Here is a 15,633-nt window from a genome sequence, read left to right as displayed (position 1 = left end):
TATATTATAGGTGGTACCTTGCTCAATAGTAGTAACTGTGAGAGAGATCTCGGAGTCCTAGTGGACAATCACTTAAATATGAGCCAGCCGTGTGCTGCAGCTGCCAAAAAAGCCAACACAGTGCTAGGCTGCATTAACAGAGGGATAGAATCAAGATTGCGTGAAGTACTAATAACACTTTACAATGCCTTGGTAAGGCCACACCTGGAATACTGCATCCAGTTTTGGTCACCACGATGTAAAAAAGATGTCGAGACTCTGGAAAGAGTACAGAGAAGAGCAACAAAGATGATTGGGGGACTGGAGGCTAAAACATATAGGGAACGGTTGCTGGAATTGGGTATGTGTAGTTTAATGAAGAAAAGGGTGAGGGGTGACATGACAGCAGTGTTCCAATATCTCAGGGGCTGCCACAAAGAAGAGGGAGTCAAGCTATTCCCCAAAGCACCTGAAAGCAGGACAAGAAGCAACAGATGGAAACTAATCAAGGAGAGAAGCAACCTAGAACTAAGGAGAAACTTCCTGACAGTTAGAACAATTAATCAGTGGAACAACCTGCCTCCAGAAGTGGTGAATGCTCCAACACTGGAAGTTTTTAAGAAGAGACTGGCCAGCCATTTGTCTGAAATGGTATAGGATTTCCTGTCTGAGCAGTGGGTTGGACTAGATGACCTCCAAGGTCCCTTCCAACTTATTATTATCATTAAAGATGAACATGTATATCATCTCATTAGTTGCTGCAGTAAAGTTGCCCAGAGTGTATTATCAAAGCCATGAAATTGCTACAAAAATTATACTTTGAAATCTATGTGGAAAACATGGCTTTACTGTTAAAAAAAAGCTACTTGGCACCACATGTGTGAAAAAGAAAATGAGGATGTCAGAATCTTGAGTTGTAAAATACAGACCAACAGACAACTGGAAAACCAGCCATTACTGCTATTGGGGAAGAAACTGATGTTCATAGATGTAAAAATATTAGGACGTAAATGATAAAAATCAGATGGAAAAACGACAGATTTGTAATTTGAAATTGGAGGACTTTGGAAGGAAAAAAAATCAACTATAACGCCAGTAGTAATTGGAGTTCTTTGTACCATACCACAGAGATTCACCAAATATTTGGACATTTTAAATCAATTGGACTTGAAACTGCTGACTTTGCAAAGAAATACCTTGCTTGTAATTTCTTATAAACTATAATACCTACATGAGTCCTAAGCTTGAAAAGAATCTAAAGCTTTGGAAAAATGTCCACTCTAAAGACTGATAATTATTGGATAAATTTGCATAATGAAGATACCAAATGAAGATCAAATCCTAATGACCTTTTCTAAAGTTCCTTGTTAACAATATAAGAGAAAGGAACCTTGCAAATCCTAAACTGTGATGCCAAACCCTTATGTAATAATTTTCTACTTTCTTGAAGTAAATGTGCAAATGGGAACAGGATCAAGGAATTCTTCACTCCTCTCTTGTGTTACTCTTTTTCCATGGTTACCTTTGGCATGTAACTCATCTATTGATGTTGCTGTTGTTACCCTGGGAAAACAAGCAGGTACATTGTGTGGACTGCAGTGGTATACTTTAATAAGAGCAGTCTGCATGGCATGATATAAGTGCTTTTGCTTTGTGATGAAAAAAACATAATATTTGCTCAAGGCCTAAGTAGCAAATTATGAGCATTGGAGACCAAACTATACCTGTCAGAGTTGAACTGGAGTTATTATTCTTGTATAGCTGCTGCTTGCTTCAGTGGGATTCATACAGAAATTTGTTCTCAGGCATTGTGTCCCACATCTGTATCTGTCTTCGGTTCTGTTACCTTTAATAACAGCCACAAAGCTCAGTTGCCTTATGAGGCCGCCTCGTCTGCTTCCCAGAACTTTTTTTAGGATCAGTTATTAGATCTTTGGGATAATTTGTTGAAACCTAACCAGAGCAAAACCACCTATAGATAAGAAATTCATCGGTAGGCATGGCAGATTCCTTTCATGTGGCAAGATGAAAGGAAGCTGTCATGTCTACAGATGAACTTCTGACCTATAGGTGGTTTTGTTCTGGTTAGGTTTCAACAAATTATCCCAAAGATCTAATGTGGTAAGATGCGATTAAGAATTTGAAGTTGTTGGGGGACACTCAGCATGGAGGCCGTTGTTCTCAGAAGCTTGTATCTGTTCCTATATAAAGAAGTAATATGAGTTAGAATTGGCTAGTAAGCAGTGATAGTAAGATAAAAGTGAGGTCTCTTGATACATCCTGTGTGAAAGTTCTTCTGGACAAGCCATCATGGACTGAACACTACTGATCAACAATACCCTTCAACTTTCCCTCCCATGCTGTCTATATAAAATAAATCCCCGGTTTATTCTGTCCAAAGCAGGCTTCAAGGTTGTCTACATATCTCAGAATAAGGTAGTTTCAGTAACATGAATTCAGGTTATAGACTATAGAGTATGTTGTTTAATCTCTTCCATAGATGCATTTTTCTGTCCTGTTCTGATGATAATGGAGAAATTAAAATACTTACTGACTCAACATTATTTGTAAGCCATTGGCAATGACTACGGCTATCTCCCCCCACCCCATTTTTTTTCACTGATAAAGTTCTGTACTCACTTCCTTAGTTTGAAAACTTCCCATTGTTCAGCAAGTACAGGCTTTATATCGTAGAGATCTATACATTACATATTCCACCGAGATTGATCGGAATAGTCTCCATTGCCAATATCTGTAATGATAGACTAACTTTTCAATTTGCCACAATAGATTTAGGGTCCATTTTTCCACTCAATCCTTTCAGGTAGTTGAAATCGTTTTTTCAAAGTCTGACTCATTTTAATATTGACAAACCAAAGCCATCTGTTCCCAATATTTCCAATCTTGACATATGATGGGGGAATTGAGAAAGCAAAATACCAAAACTCAGAATTGCTTACTCTTTTCAACTTGGCAAGTATGGATTTTTTGGGGGGTGGGGTGGGGTGGGAGGTTTCTTTTGGACTGAAAGACAGCCTAGTGTTATCTCTGCATCTGGCTGAAGTCCCTTGCCTAAGTTTGAAACTTAGCCACCTTGCAGTAGCTAAATATCTGGGCTACCGTTGTTATATTCAACTGCAAGTTTAATGTGAAACGTGTTTGAACACATGGAGTTCAGTAGGCTGTGGGTACAAATAAGCTGGGAGAATTTATCCTGCAATTGATCACCTTCAATAATAAGATATCCACCTAGAGAGAAAGAAGAGAGGAAGGAAGATCGTGTCTATGCAACTGTTTGTCTCTAAACTCAGTGCAGTTTGAATGAGCATCCTTCAAAAGCTCTTTCAGGTGCAACAAGATCAAATCTTTTTAAACTTAACAGTTTAAAAACAAAACATTATAGGAGTAAACTGAAGACCAAAGATTTAAGATAGCCACACCTAAAGAGCATCTCTGCAAAGAGATATACGGTACATTTTATACCTACCGGGTCACTAAATCCTTCCCTTTCCTCTTTTTCAAGCATTGGGTACTGGGCCTTTTTCTCAATGCACTCTTATCTAAACCATGCCTGCTGCCTGAAGGACTATATGCCAGTACCAGTAGTTTGTTGATAGAGTTGTATTTAATCGGCATTTGGTATTTAAAAACAATTAGCTTCTATTGCCAGGGATTGTAAACGTGAGGTTTGAAGCAAAAAGACCTGTGTAAAGCTTTGTGATACATCATGGTGTTGGCTATATATATGTGTCAGTTTCAAGCTATGCAAATTCTAATACAATCTCAGTCTGGACAAGCAGTACCAAACCTATAAATGTCCTTTCAGCCAATTAATGTTTTCCAAGATGACTTTTGATGTTAAATACATGGATTACGCTTCCCCACTTACTTCTGAATTGTTTTCCTTGGGGAAATGCTTTTAAACTGTATTCTCGGAGCCGTAAACATTTATGCTGTTCTTATTGTTATATAACTCCCTGTAATTTTAATAAACTTCTTCTCATTAACCTATCTAATGCTGTCCTAGAATTTAGGGGACAGTCTTGTTTTTCATTTGTACCTTCTCACATACGAACTGAGACTGCCAGTATTTTCACACTTTCTTCCCGTTCTCACCGACTTGCTCTTCTTTAGTGACGTCGTGTGCAGATTCTATGTTTTCAGCACTGAGGTATTTTTTTTTTGACAGTTGTTTGTAAGGAGCGAGTTGCAGGTAGAACTGCAACGTGAGGAAACATTCCAATCACACTCTAGCACAAAAAGGTTTCAAAAGGTTTCGTGCCCATGCCACAGTTTGCTCACCCAAAAAGTTGCACTGCTTAAATTAAACTGACTGCTGGAAACACCTGGCTCCCTGAGTTAGGAGGGACATCCAAATTCTGGTGTCAGAGCACAGGCCTGCTTGAACTCATCCTGCCTTTTTGGTCAGAGCACTTGCTGTGCAGGGCAGTTTTGACTTAGATTGTCACCCATCCATTGTGATGCTGACCATTCTGCCTACTCCTCCAGGGGCAGCCTGTGAAAGGCCCATCGGCCTACAGGTGAAGTCTGTTTGAAGGCCAGTAGCTTTTCAGCTGGCCCTTTTCAGTGTAGCTACTTGTGCTCATTTGTCTGCTGTTCGAGTGCCAAAACATATGACACCTTGAATGTTTAGACAGGCTGTGCCTTCTTCTGTGACATTAACCGTTGCCATCCCTGCCACAGGGGTAACCGAGACGGGCTCAGCCGGGCTTCAGGCAGCCGCCAGAGCAGCACAGAGAGCGAGATGAAATCCATGGAGCCCCGGCCGTGGAGTAGCACAGACTCTGATGGCTCGACGCGCAATCTGCGGCCTCCGGTCACCAAAGCCAGCAGCTTCAGTGGCATTTCTATCTTGACCCGAGGAGACAGCATTGGTGGCATTGGCAAAGGGAATGGCGCCAACAGGACTGCCAGGCCAGGTAACTCTTTCTTTGCCTTTCTTTGAGTAAAACAAGAGATTCTAAGTTTGTGATGACTATATCTTGGGGTAATCCTCTGTGTCCCCCTTCCAGCGGGTCCTAGCCTGCGTCTCATGCATTAGCATTGCTTAACACCATAGAAGTCAAAAGACCTGAAGAGGAGGCAGCTAGAAACCTCCCTGAAACGTTTGCGCTAGATAGCAGCCATGTCAGCTGTGAGAAACGGAGCCGGCAACAAGAAACGAGCTGGTTATCGAGGTTTTTGTCCCATTCCAGAGATGACTGAGATGTTGAGAAAAAGTCAGTCTCTCTTAAGTATCACCTGGGTCTAGATCTCAACTACAACACTGGGCCTTATTGACAAAATACCTTCTGTCTTTTTAATCCAATTAGAACTGCTTTAAACATGATGAGATTTTATTTCTGAGCCCTATACATTGGATTTTATGAAGGCCCTTTTTAGTGCTGTGTCAGCTTTAAAAAATGTTCACATTGAAAAGCAACCCACAGTGATAATGCTTAGTCTTCGTTTTTCCCCTTGAGCTGTTTATGGGTCATAGCATACCAGTCTGGTGCAGGCTTCAGTGTTGATGGCTGCAGACAACCACAAAGACCTGTTACATGATAACCATCAATGAGAACGATGTGCAGAATATAAGCCTCATCTAGTTCTCTTGGATAAAAAAAAAATCAGCATTCAGAGTTCTGTAATTTCATTCTGAGATTTCTTATCTGTTTTAATTGGTGTGTTATTCAGTAAAAATTCTAAATCATTCCCAGCTAGAAACAGATCATAAGTTTCCATATATATGCAACCCAAAATGATGGTGGCTCTTGAAAAATAGTTGAAAAGATGAACTTTACATCTCTTAGGTCAGGTAAACAAGACTAGAAAATGAGATTTCACCTACCTAGCATGTCAGTAATAGAGACGAGCCTGTAATCTGAAACATCAGCAAGGTAGCAGGTTGGGAAATGTTAGTAACATTAAATACGCTTCTGAAGGAGAAGTGGTGCCTGGAGAAGTACCTTCAGTGCTATTGTACAGTCATCAGCATCTGCGTTGGTACTTGTTGTTTGTATGGGTAAGTTAGCATATTGTTACTTCTTTCCCATCCAGGTGAAAGAACATGCACTTCCAAGATTCTCATCCATCGCTCCGCAGTATTATGTAGCATACTTAATTTATGGGGGGGTGGGCGATGCATTTACAGATGTACTAATCCATCCTTCTACCCTCAGAAATAGGGATGCGTCAATACAGAGGGTGGCATTAAGTAACATTGTGTCTCCTCTCTCACTGTTGCTCTCTACAGCACTAGGGATGACTCATATTTAACCATCATCTACTCAGCCTGTTTACTTCAAGGGCGGGCACTGATATGCCTTTGTTTATTTCTTTTACCATGTTTTCCTTTTAGCATACTTGTTTACGAACATGATCCCCTGCCTTCATAGTCATCATGGTGTTGGAGAAAAATCCTGTCACCCATCTGGTTGCGCAGATGCATGAAAAGTTGGTCTTTGCATCAAAGAATGCTGACATTTTTTGTTTTGTCTTTGGCATCTAGCTATTTGACACCCATTTTTTAACCATGTGCATAGCTTTTTAAGTCACAGAAGAAAGCATCAAGGCAGGCGTGCAGTAAGTGTGGTTCACAACTAAAGCACCAAGAATAGGCTGTGTTGCTGGGTGATTTAGTGATGCATATTCTCAGAATTTTTATTTCTTTTATCTCATTTGTACAAAAACTGTAATAAAAATGCAGAATAAATGCTGCTCCTTTTTATGTTGGTCTGTTAGTTGTATCTCCATTGGTTACTTTTAATTGCTCGCCTATCTTTGTCCCACAAATAACTTTCCTCCTTCCATTATTCTCTGTCACATTGTTCCCCTGGGAAGAGAGACTGGTGGAGGAGTGCTACATGGCAGCTGGTATACGAACATATTATGTAATGAAAAGTTCTTAAAAACACCAAGACCTTGTGTGGGAATGTGACCGAAAGCAGGAGCTGTGGGATAGGAAGTCTCAAATGCAAATTCATGGGGTGGCTTTAAGCAAGTAGTTATTTCTGCCCTCACAAAAGTACTATTTTGTAAACTATTATCAAAAAGATGTATAATTAAATGTATTGGATGTGCCGTATTTTGATCACACAGCTTGGATTTCCCTTCATGCCGGACTTATTTTGGCGTCGTAGCATAATAGACACAGACCTGAGTGATACCAAATACAATTTGGATGATGGTGCCTACTCCTTTACGTAGGAGTTTGAGTGCATAATTAGCAGCAAAAAGGAAATTTTTGTGTCTGGGTTGGCATTTCAGACCCAACAGGGTTTCAGGAGATTGAAAGTCTGGTCCTGTTTCTGATTATGTTCCCCTTTCTTCAAGCCTCTTCATTGCCAGCATTTCCCTTGTTTGGTACTAGTACTGCAGAACTTCTTCTCTGCTACCAATTCTTTCTCCTGGCCCCTCGGGTACCTCTCAACCAGTAAACCTCAGATGTTTTGGACTACAATTCCCATCAGTCAGTAGGATGTAGATTAAAAAAAATTCATTTGCAGGCTCCCTGGATTGATAATCGAGGAGATTGTGTTTGTTTCAGTCATAGAACTGGAAAGAACTATTTATGTCATTGTCCAGCTATCCCTCCTTGGTTGATTATTCAGATTCTTGATGATGTTGGGTATGCAAATATGTGAAAAAAATGCTTCGTTCCTTAGGAGCAACCCCTAAGAAACTTACAAGAGAAGAATTGTGTAGATTCTTGTACATAACTACATGGCATTACTACATGCAAACTCATGGTTTTCTTACGCCAACAAGTAAAGCTCGGTTCTCTTTCTCTCTGTCCTTCAGACATAAATATTTTAACCAGAGACTGTGTCAAGTGAATCCTTCGTATGCTTTTAAAGGAGACTAGATGGTGGGCTTGGTTGAATTTTCTTGCAACATAAATCATCTTCATTTTAATTTCTTTTTGCATAGCAACTGTTCCTTAAGACCACTTATTTTCAGCAAATACAGCACCGTCTTTTGGAAGGGGCTGGTAGTTTGACATTTTCATTTTATCATTTATGTAGAATCTTTTCTAATAGGAAGAGGCAAACAGGAATCCAAAGACCAAATACTAGCAATATGGATAAAATATAAAGCAAAATGTCGAGTTACCTTTCCATTTACCATTTATTTTAACACTGTGTTCTGTTCTGTTGGGTTTTTTTTCAATTTCATATGTCATACGTGAGTAGAATAGGGACCACTTAGAGTGAAAGAAAGTAATTTATTGGTAAGAACATGCTATGTCGTGTCATAAGAGGTCATAACAGCATCTTTTGGTGGTTAACCTGAATAGTTAGCTAAATATGACACATAACAAATGGGAAGACTAAAGCAGCTTCATACACAGTTGTTTTGGACTATTTATTTCCCGTGCAGTTTAAATCACAATGCACAAATAGCATAAGACTCATATACCACATGAGTCTTATAGAGAGTTGTCCGTGGGTCTCAGAAACGCCTAGGAAAAACGTACATTCTCTATTGCATGTGGATCAGCCCTTTAATTATTCAGTGATTTTTCTGTGACAAAACAAAAGAAGTGGAGTCGTGCTTGGTCCCCAGAGCACTCGGATTGTACAGGTGAATTCCTAATGTGTGTATCATACAGTGCTATTATAAAGCAGAGCAATCATATCCAAGAAGGTCCAGCGTGTGGTGGATTTGAGATCTGCGTGGTGTCGGTTGTTGGCTTTAACAAAAAGTAAATAAATGTAATATATTTCCTGAATCCTTTGCATTCATCAGGGGAAGTGGTGATGATAATTCTGTCCTTGCAAGAATGTCTGTGGGAGTAAAAAGTAGTTAGTGCCTACTGTTGCTCAAATGCCACTGTAATTATGGTCATACCATTGCAGTCAGAAACAGAACTTTGGAAGCCTTCCCTATGCAGGGAAAAGAAAGGTTTTCGGACGGGAGGGGATTTTGTTTAGAGTATTAAGTTTCACAGAGATTTAAAAAAAGGGACTCACCTTAGAATTAACCCAGAGAAAGGGATACAGAATAGGGTGATAATAATCAGATCACCTGTTTTTCCCCCCTCCGACAGGCTAATATTCCATTTGATTGTATAAGATTTGGAATCCAACTTTATCCTTGAGGCCTGCTGTCTAGATTTGGGCTTTCTCACTGCTTTGTCATAGATAGTTAATAATCACATTTGGGATGGCACCACCATATCTTGGTTGCAGGCAGAACCAAAGTTCTAGGAGACTTAATTTCCCCCGGCTTTTACACTGAAAATTTACTGGTCACTTCATAGTGGATGAAAGATCTGTAGTTATCCCAAGTTTATTTGGTTTCCTGGATAGGCGTTAGAAATTTAAAAACCTTGTTTTATTAAATTGAAGATACTTAACATTTCTGGCTTGAAGAAATAAACACTAAGGCATCTTTCTGCATCCCAGTAAACCATCTGTATACTGGAGCTTCACGTTTTGCATCACATTTGCAAAAAGCCATTAAGATTTTAGCACAGTAGATTAAACTAGGTTACGTATACAGGTAGTCCTCGAGTTACCACCATTGATTCAGTGACATTTCAAAGTTACAGCGGCATTGAATGAATGGTACATATTACTCAGGCTTCGTTACAGCCATTGCAGAACCCCCACAGTCATGTGATCAAAATTTGGGCACTTGGTAGCCGGCCCAAACTTATGACTCCAGAGGCACTTCAATTCCTCCATCTGTCTGTCTCCCACCCCACCCCAAATCTCTGCAATTTTGGTCCCTCCACTCCATAGCCCCTGCCACCCTGTGCTCTCTTGCCCACACTGACCTTTGTCCTTTTCTTGCTCCCACTGCTGACCAAGCATGCTCAACCTGATCCTTCACTAGGCTTTCTTCCCAAGATTACGTGTGGCAGTTTTTTTGCGAGACCTTTAGAAGAAGGCTTGAGATGGCCATCAGCTGCTTCGTGAAGGACCAGGCGAGTCATACCACATCAGCAGTGGGAGCAAACGGCAGCAAAGGTCAACTCAAGGGTGGGGGTGGGGGGTGGAGTGCAGGGTGGCAAGAGCCACAGAATTTAGGGTGTCAAAGTTGGCTGTAGCTGTGGCTTTTGTTCCATGCCTCTGGGCTGGAGTGGCTGGGGTTTCCTAGGATGGCCGTGATGCCGGGCTGGATAGGGGCAGCTGGGGCTTCTCGAGTCAACTGGAGCCTTGCGCTGCAGTGCAGTTCAGGGGCTTCTTGCCGCTCCAGAGCATGGCACAACAAGAAGCCCCTGAGTTGCAATGCAACAAGGAGCCCAAAAGGTGCATAGTTCTGGTGCTGTGCAGGGTAGCCAGAAGGATTGCAATTGGGGAGGGGGGAATAGGTTGTTGGAGGGAATTGAAGGGGAGGCAAGTCCTTTAACTTAAAAGTACTGAGGCTCGGATGGTGGTGGTGGAGATAGGGAAGGGCCAAGACGGGAATGGTTTGAATTAGGATAGTTTCTCAGCTAATGGCCCTTGGGAGTTGGTTAATGGGGACAACAGGGTGTGCCGGGATTGCTGTCGATAAGCAATGCAGTCGTGATATTGAGCTTTACAACTGCATCGCTTAGCGACAGAAATTCTGGTCCCCATTGCCATTGTAACTTGAAGGCCTCCTGTAATAAAAAGTCACTTATGATGTATAATATAGTGGGAAACGTGGTCTGAATCTGCTTTTTTGTAGTGTGATTGTATTGTGAATTAATGCATTTAACCTATTGAAACATCACTGAAGATAAAAATTATTATTATTTTAATAATATTTTATTCGTTTTCTAATTTTACATTTAAGTATTTAAAAAGCAACGTGGTGGCAGGGTTAATCAATAGTTCAATAACATACAAAAATCTTTAATACAAATCTCAAGTTACAACATCAACTATTTCCTCTCTTTTTCCCTTAATATATTTAAGCTAATACAGTTCTTATTATATCAACTAAGTAAAAACTTCATTATTACATTTATCAATAAATTTTTAGCTTATATATATCTTAATTACTTTTACATTCAATCTTTATAGACAATCAATGTCCTGTTATTGATTTTTCCCCAATTTTTAGTTTTCCATCAATATTCAAATTTAACATTTGATATTTATAATTTCCAGGCTTTAGGTAACCAAAGTTTCCCTTATCTCAATTCATAACAGAATCTAATATTCAAAATACACATCTATTTGAGTATAGTCTTGTTCTATTTTCTAAAAGTTATCTATTTCCCACAATATTAAATCATCTAATTAATAATACAGTATCCCCTTCAATAAATCAAAATCATTATATATATTGTCTGAGTTAATCAATAAACATATTCATATTTTTTTTCTTTTGGATCTAATTTTTAAATATTAAACAAATACAATCCTTATTTTCAACTAATTTCCAAATATTATAAATTAAATGACCAAAATCCCTCTTATCTCAACTTCTCCCTTTAACCCTCTAATCACTAATATGAAATCCCCTCTAATAAATCAAAACCCCAATTTTCTTCAGCCTTATTTTGGCTTTCTTCTTTTGCCAACTAACCTTCCGTGTCAGTGCTTTTAAATCATCAAATAGATTTCCCTCTATTATTATATATATTATTTGAAATAAGAGAGACCATTTAGTTGCCATTTTTTGGAAGGGCTAGCCCAGGGGTAGGCAGTCTTGGCTCTTTTATGACTCATTGACTTCAACTCCTAGAATGGCTGGCTCAGGAATTCTGGGAGTTGAAGTCCATGAGTCATAAAAGAGCCAAGGTTGCCTATCCCTGGGCTAGCCCATTTGTTCATTAGATCGTCTCCCTATTATTCCAATTTCCCATGATTGTCCTGATATGTTTATCTTCCATTCAATCTGTTTGTCTTCTCCTCAAATTCCTTCTGATTTATATAGAAAGTCTTTTCCATTTTCAGTGTTGTCACTCCCTTTTCTGTATTTTCCATTAACTGTATTTGTTGGTCAATTGTCCTGTCTTAGTGTTTGATTGTTCCACTTCTTCTATTATCTTCTGCATTGTTAGTTCTTTGGTTGTAGTCAAAATTTGGGTTTGTATATCTAAGCTGGCGTCTTGTTCTTTTATGTTGCTTCTTATTTTGTCACAAACTGAAAGAATGGTTTCATGTATTGCTTTCAACATGGAAAGGATCTTTTCCTGGTCTTCATCCATATTCTCTTAATAGTGTGTTAAGTTGAGGACTTTAAAATCAGACATTAAAAATAACTTTTATAATTAGGTATGGGACCTCTATTTCACTTATTATAGCTGGTCTTTATAGTAGAAGTCATTTGTCAAGTATGATTTTATAGTCCAAGGTATTCCATCATCTTGTGTAATAATAAATGTTTCTCAGATAAAGAAATAGGAAAGCAATTCCCCACATATAGCTCTGAAAGTCAGTAAAGGTTTACATTCATAGTTTAAGCAGGCCAATTATGCCGCCCAGAAATTCTCTTTACACCTGAGTTTCTCACAGGTGGTATCTATCAAGGTTGAAAGAGTTTTATCTGAAGTCTGGGCTTCAAGCCTTTTAGGCAATAACAAGTTGTAAAACCAAACTTCGCCACACAATGTCACCAATGCTGTTTAAAAAATTTTAAGTCCAAAATTTTTATAATCCTTTTTTCCAGTTTTATTTCTTTTTTATAGATAAAAACAAAAGTATTCAGTAAAAATAAAACTTTTGGTCCCCAAGTTTCAGAAACATATAAATCCAATTAGATTAAAACTGTTCTTTTAGTGCTTTAACTCCCCTGGGTAGTCAGTGGCTACTGTTCTTTGAGGGTGGGGTAGAAATTCCCTTCCCTCTCTTCTCAGAGGGGGAAAAGATACTTTGGGCAGCTTTTACAGGAAAAGAAAATACTTAAGATCTTAAAGAGAAGATCAGATCTCACCCAGTTTCATCCACGTTGCTTTAGAAGTGTTTGATGGTAAGTTGACTTCGGCTGTCTGCAGCTTAGTGATGAGCCATATTGCTATGGCCAGTCTTTCCTCCCTTGGTTTGGAGGGCTGCCCTGGATCAAGCAGAAGGGCTGCCGCCCTCCCACAATCAAGTGGGTGTCCCCTCCTTGCTTGTCGCCCCTATAGGGCGACTTTCGACCCTTTCCAGGGTCCCCAAGTGGAACAAAATTGGACGTGGAAGATGGAGCTCGTCTTCTAGCGTTTGCAGTGGCCGCGATGGCAAACCAGAAGTCAGATAAAATTATTTTCATACATACATGAAATTATATCCTGGTGCATATTTTACTTTATCTCCCCCTTGTTCTCCAGTGGCTTAAAGCTATGCTTTTGTGTTTTGTGTTAAAAAAAGGTGGAAAATGCACCTTGCTTAGGTGCCAGGGAGCTTTTGCCTTAAAAATACCTATGCTACTTGAAGTAAATGTATAATACAGTTAATGCATTTTTAAAGGACATGGAGACAGAGTGCAATACTAGGTGAAGCTGATGCAAATCTAGAACTGTGTGAATATATGAAAATAATTATGGCTAGTACCCAATAAAGCATCATCTTTGCACTCAGTATAAAATATTTCTAATTTTACCAACTTCTTTGAGTGGAATGTATTGTATACATAGGAATGGCTTGCCCACATGTTGTTTTTCATCTTCTGGATTACATTTATTTGGAAGCCATTTCTTCCTAATTGGAAATGTCTACTTTTGAAGTAAAGATATTGTTACCAAGAGAACAGTTTTTAAATATAGTAGTAGGGGAATAGTTGAGACCGTGTCTCTCTCCCTCTCCCTCTCTCTCTCTCTCCCTCTCTCTCTCTCTCTCTCTCTCTCTCTCTCTCTCTCTCTCTCTCTCTCTCTCCCTCCCTCCCTCCCTCCCTCCCTCCCTCCCTCCCTCCCTCTCTCTCTCTCTCTCTCTCTCTCTCTCTCTCTCTCTCTCTCTCTGTCGCTCTGTGTGTGTTTGTGTGTGTGTGTGTGTGTGAAAGAGAGAGAGAAGCTCAAAAAAAAACCCAAACTCCAAATACTTTTAAAGATTTCTAAGGAAGCTAGAAATGTGGTCCTCATTCAGCATTGCTTTGTTATATTATTGTATTGTGAAATATGATTTGTTGATTTGATTCATTCGCAGTAGTCTTTTCAGTGTGAAATAGGATTATGCAGGATGTTATTTTTAATCATTTCAAGGTTAAAACATTCTGTCCTTGGAGCATCCCATTCTATCTTCAACATGTCAAGTGTAGTGGTAATAAAATTTATTATGGTCAATAGATCAAAAGACCAGAAGTATTTCAACTTTACAAGAGGCTGTTTCATGATCAGATCATTTCTGGTACACCCCAAACAGATGTTTCAGTGATAGAATATTGCACAATTCTAGGTTTGTTTTTTTCTTCATGAATTTGCTATGGATCTATCAGAGATACTCAGAAGAATGTATAGAAATCAGTAAAACAACGTGAACTTTTCACAAAGGTTTCGATAAGCTAAGGCTGAGCATCAATCCATAGAATATCTCAGCTCAGATCTGAACCAGGTAAACTAATCACAGGAAGGTTTGAGTAGAAATTGAGAATATTCAGACACATTTCTACCAATAAAGGAGACTATTTGTAGCTTAGTGTCGAAATGAGGGGTCCTTGGTGCTCTGCTTTTTTTCTTACAGGTGTTTCATTACCCAAATTAGGTAATATTATCCATGCTAGAGATACTAGCACGGATGATCTTAGCTAGTTTGGGTAATGAAACGTCTGCAAGAAAACAAGCAAGCTCAGAGAGCACTAAGGGATGTATTTCTGCATACAGTCTAGGGCAGCGGTAGGCAACCTTGGCTCTTTTATGACTCGTGGACTTCAACTCCCAGAATTCCTGAGCCATCCATGCTGAGGGAAAAGGGAGAGGTTTTCAAGCTGAGCCATGCTGGCTCAGGAATTCTGGGAATTGAAGTCCACGAGTCATAAAAGAGCCAAGGTTGCCTACCCCTGGTCTAGGGTTTGGAATCCTGTGTTTTTTTCCAGGCACTGTTGAGCCCCGGCAGCACTTCTTACAGGAAGAAAAAAAAAGCAGATTCTTTTTTCACACCTTACCCGCTCCATTTTTTTAAAAAATAAAGGTCTCTCTCTAAGTACTCCTGAAGCCTGCAGCCAAGTCTCCTCTGCGCAGCCTGGCCGAAGCCTCTTGCCATGTGCCGCTCAGCAACTGCAGCCGCAGCCACTTCCACCCACACCGCAGCAGCAGCCAGCAATGACTAATCACATCATATCACAGGTGAGTCATTATTCAATGTTACCACTGTGTGGTGAGCTCTTCCTCGTGGCTCCTTCCTGAGGAAGTTGGTAACCAGCGGAGCACTCAGAAATGTTTATATGAAGCTTGAATAATGTTCATGACCTTGTGCACAAATTAGTCCCCTTAGACTGTCCGCCTTCTGGTTTGATTGTAGTACAAAAGTGGGTACATGCCTGGCTTCCTGTCACATTTATTTTGAGGTGACCCACAAACATTTGAGTAGGAGATTTTTCTAGATATGACTGTAGTGCTCCAGAGTCTATATTGGTAGGGACAGAGCAGAGGTGTACACATTCTGCATTTACCTCCCTCTTCAAACCGTGTTCGGGTTTTTTTTCTTTCTATTTCTCAATTGGATCCTACAAGATGTAGTCAAATGCAGGGTAGAATGATGTCCTCAACTTACTCCCTCAAGGAAATTTTCAGGATACATCAATAGAAATACGAAGAAT

At 39.7% G+C, this 15,633-nt stretch overlaps 1 protein-coding gene across 16 annotated transcripts in view; it reads left to right on the top strand.

Moving 5' to 3' along the window:
• The window catches only part of R3HDM2 (R3H domain containing 2), a 183,738-nt gene that overhangs the window by 129,199 nt on the left and 38,906 nt on the right, over nucleotides 1–15,633 (top strand). For all 16 annotated transcript variants that reach the window (XM_081318276.1, XM_081318286.1, XM_081318284.1 and 13 more), the window contains 2 exons: nucleotides 4,684–4,919; nucleotides 15,006–15,160. In XM_081318276.1, coding sequence (XP_081174402.1) covers nucleotides 4,684–4,919; nucleotides 15,006–15,160 — 391 coding nt within the window. The remainder of the gene's footprint in view (nucleotides 1–4,683; nucleotides 4,920–15,005; nucleotides 15,161–15,633) is intronic.

This window comes from Vipera berus (genome assembly GCF_964194415.1).
Source record: "Vipera berus genome assembly, chromosome: 2".
NCBI classification, from domain to species: domain Eukaryota; kingdom Metazoa; phylum Chordata; class Lepidosauria; order Squamata; family Viperidae; genus Vipera; species Vipera berus.
Note: the sequence above shows the minus strand (reverse complement) of the source record. Positions and strands in the feature narration are given on the sequence as shown.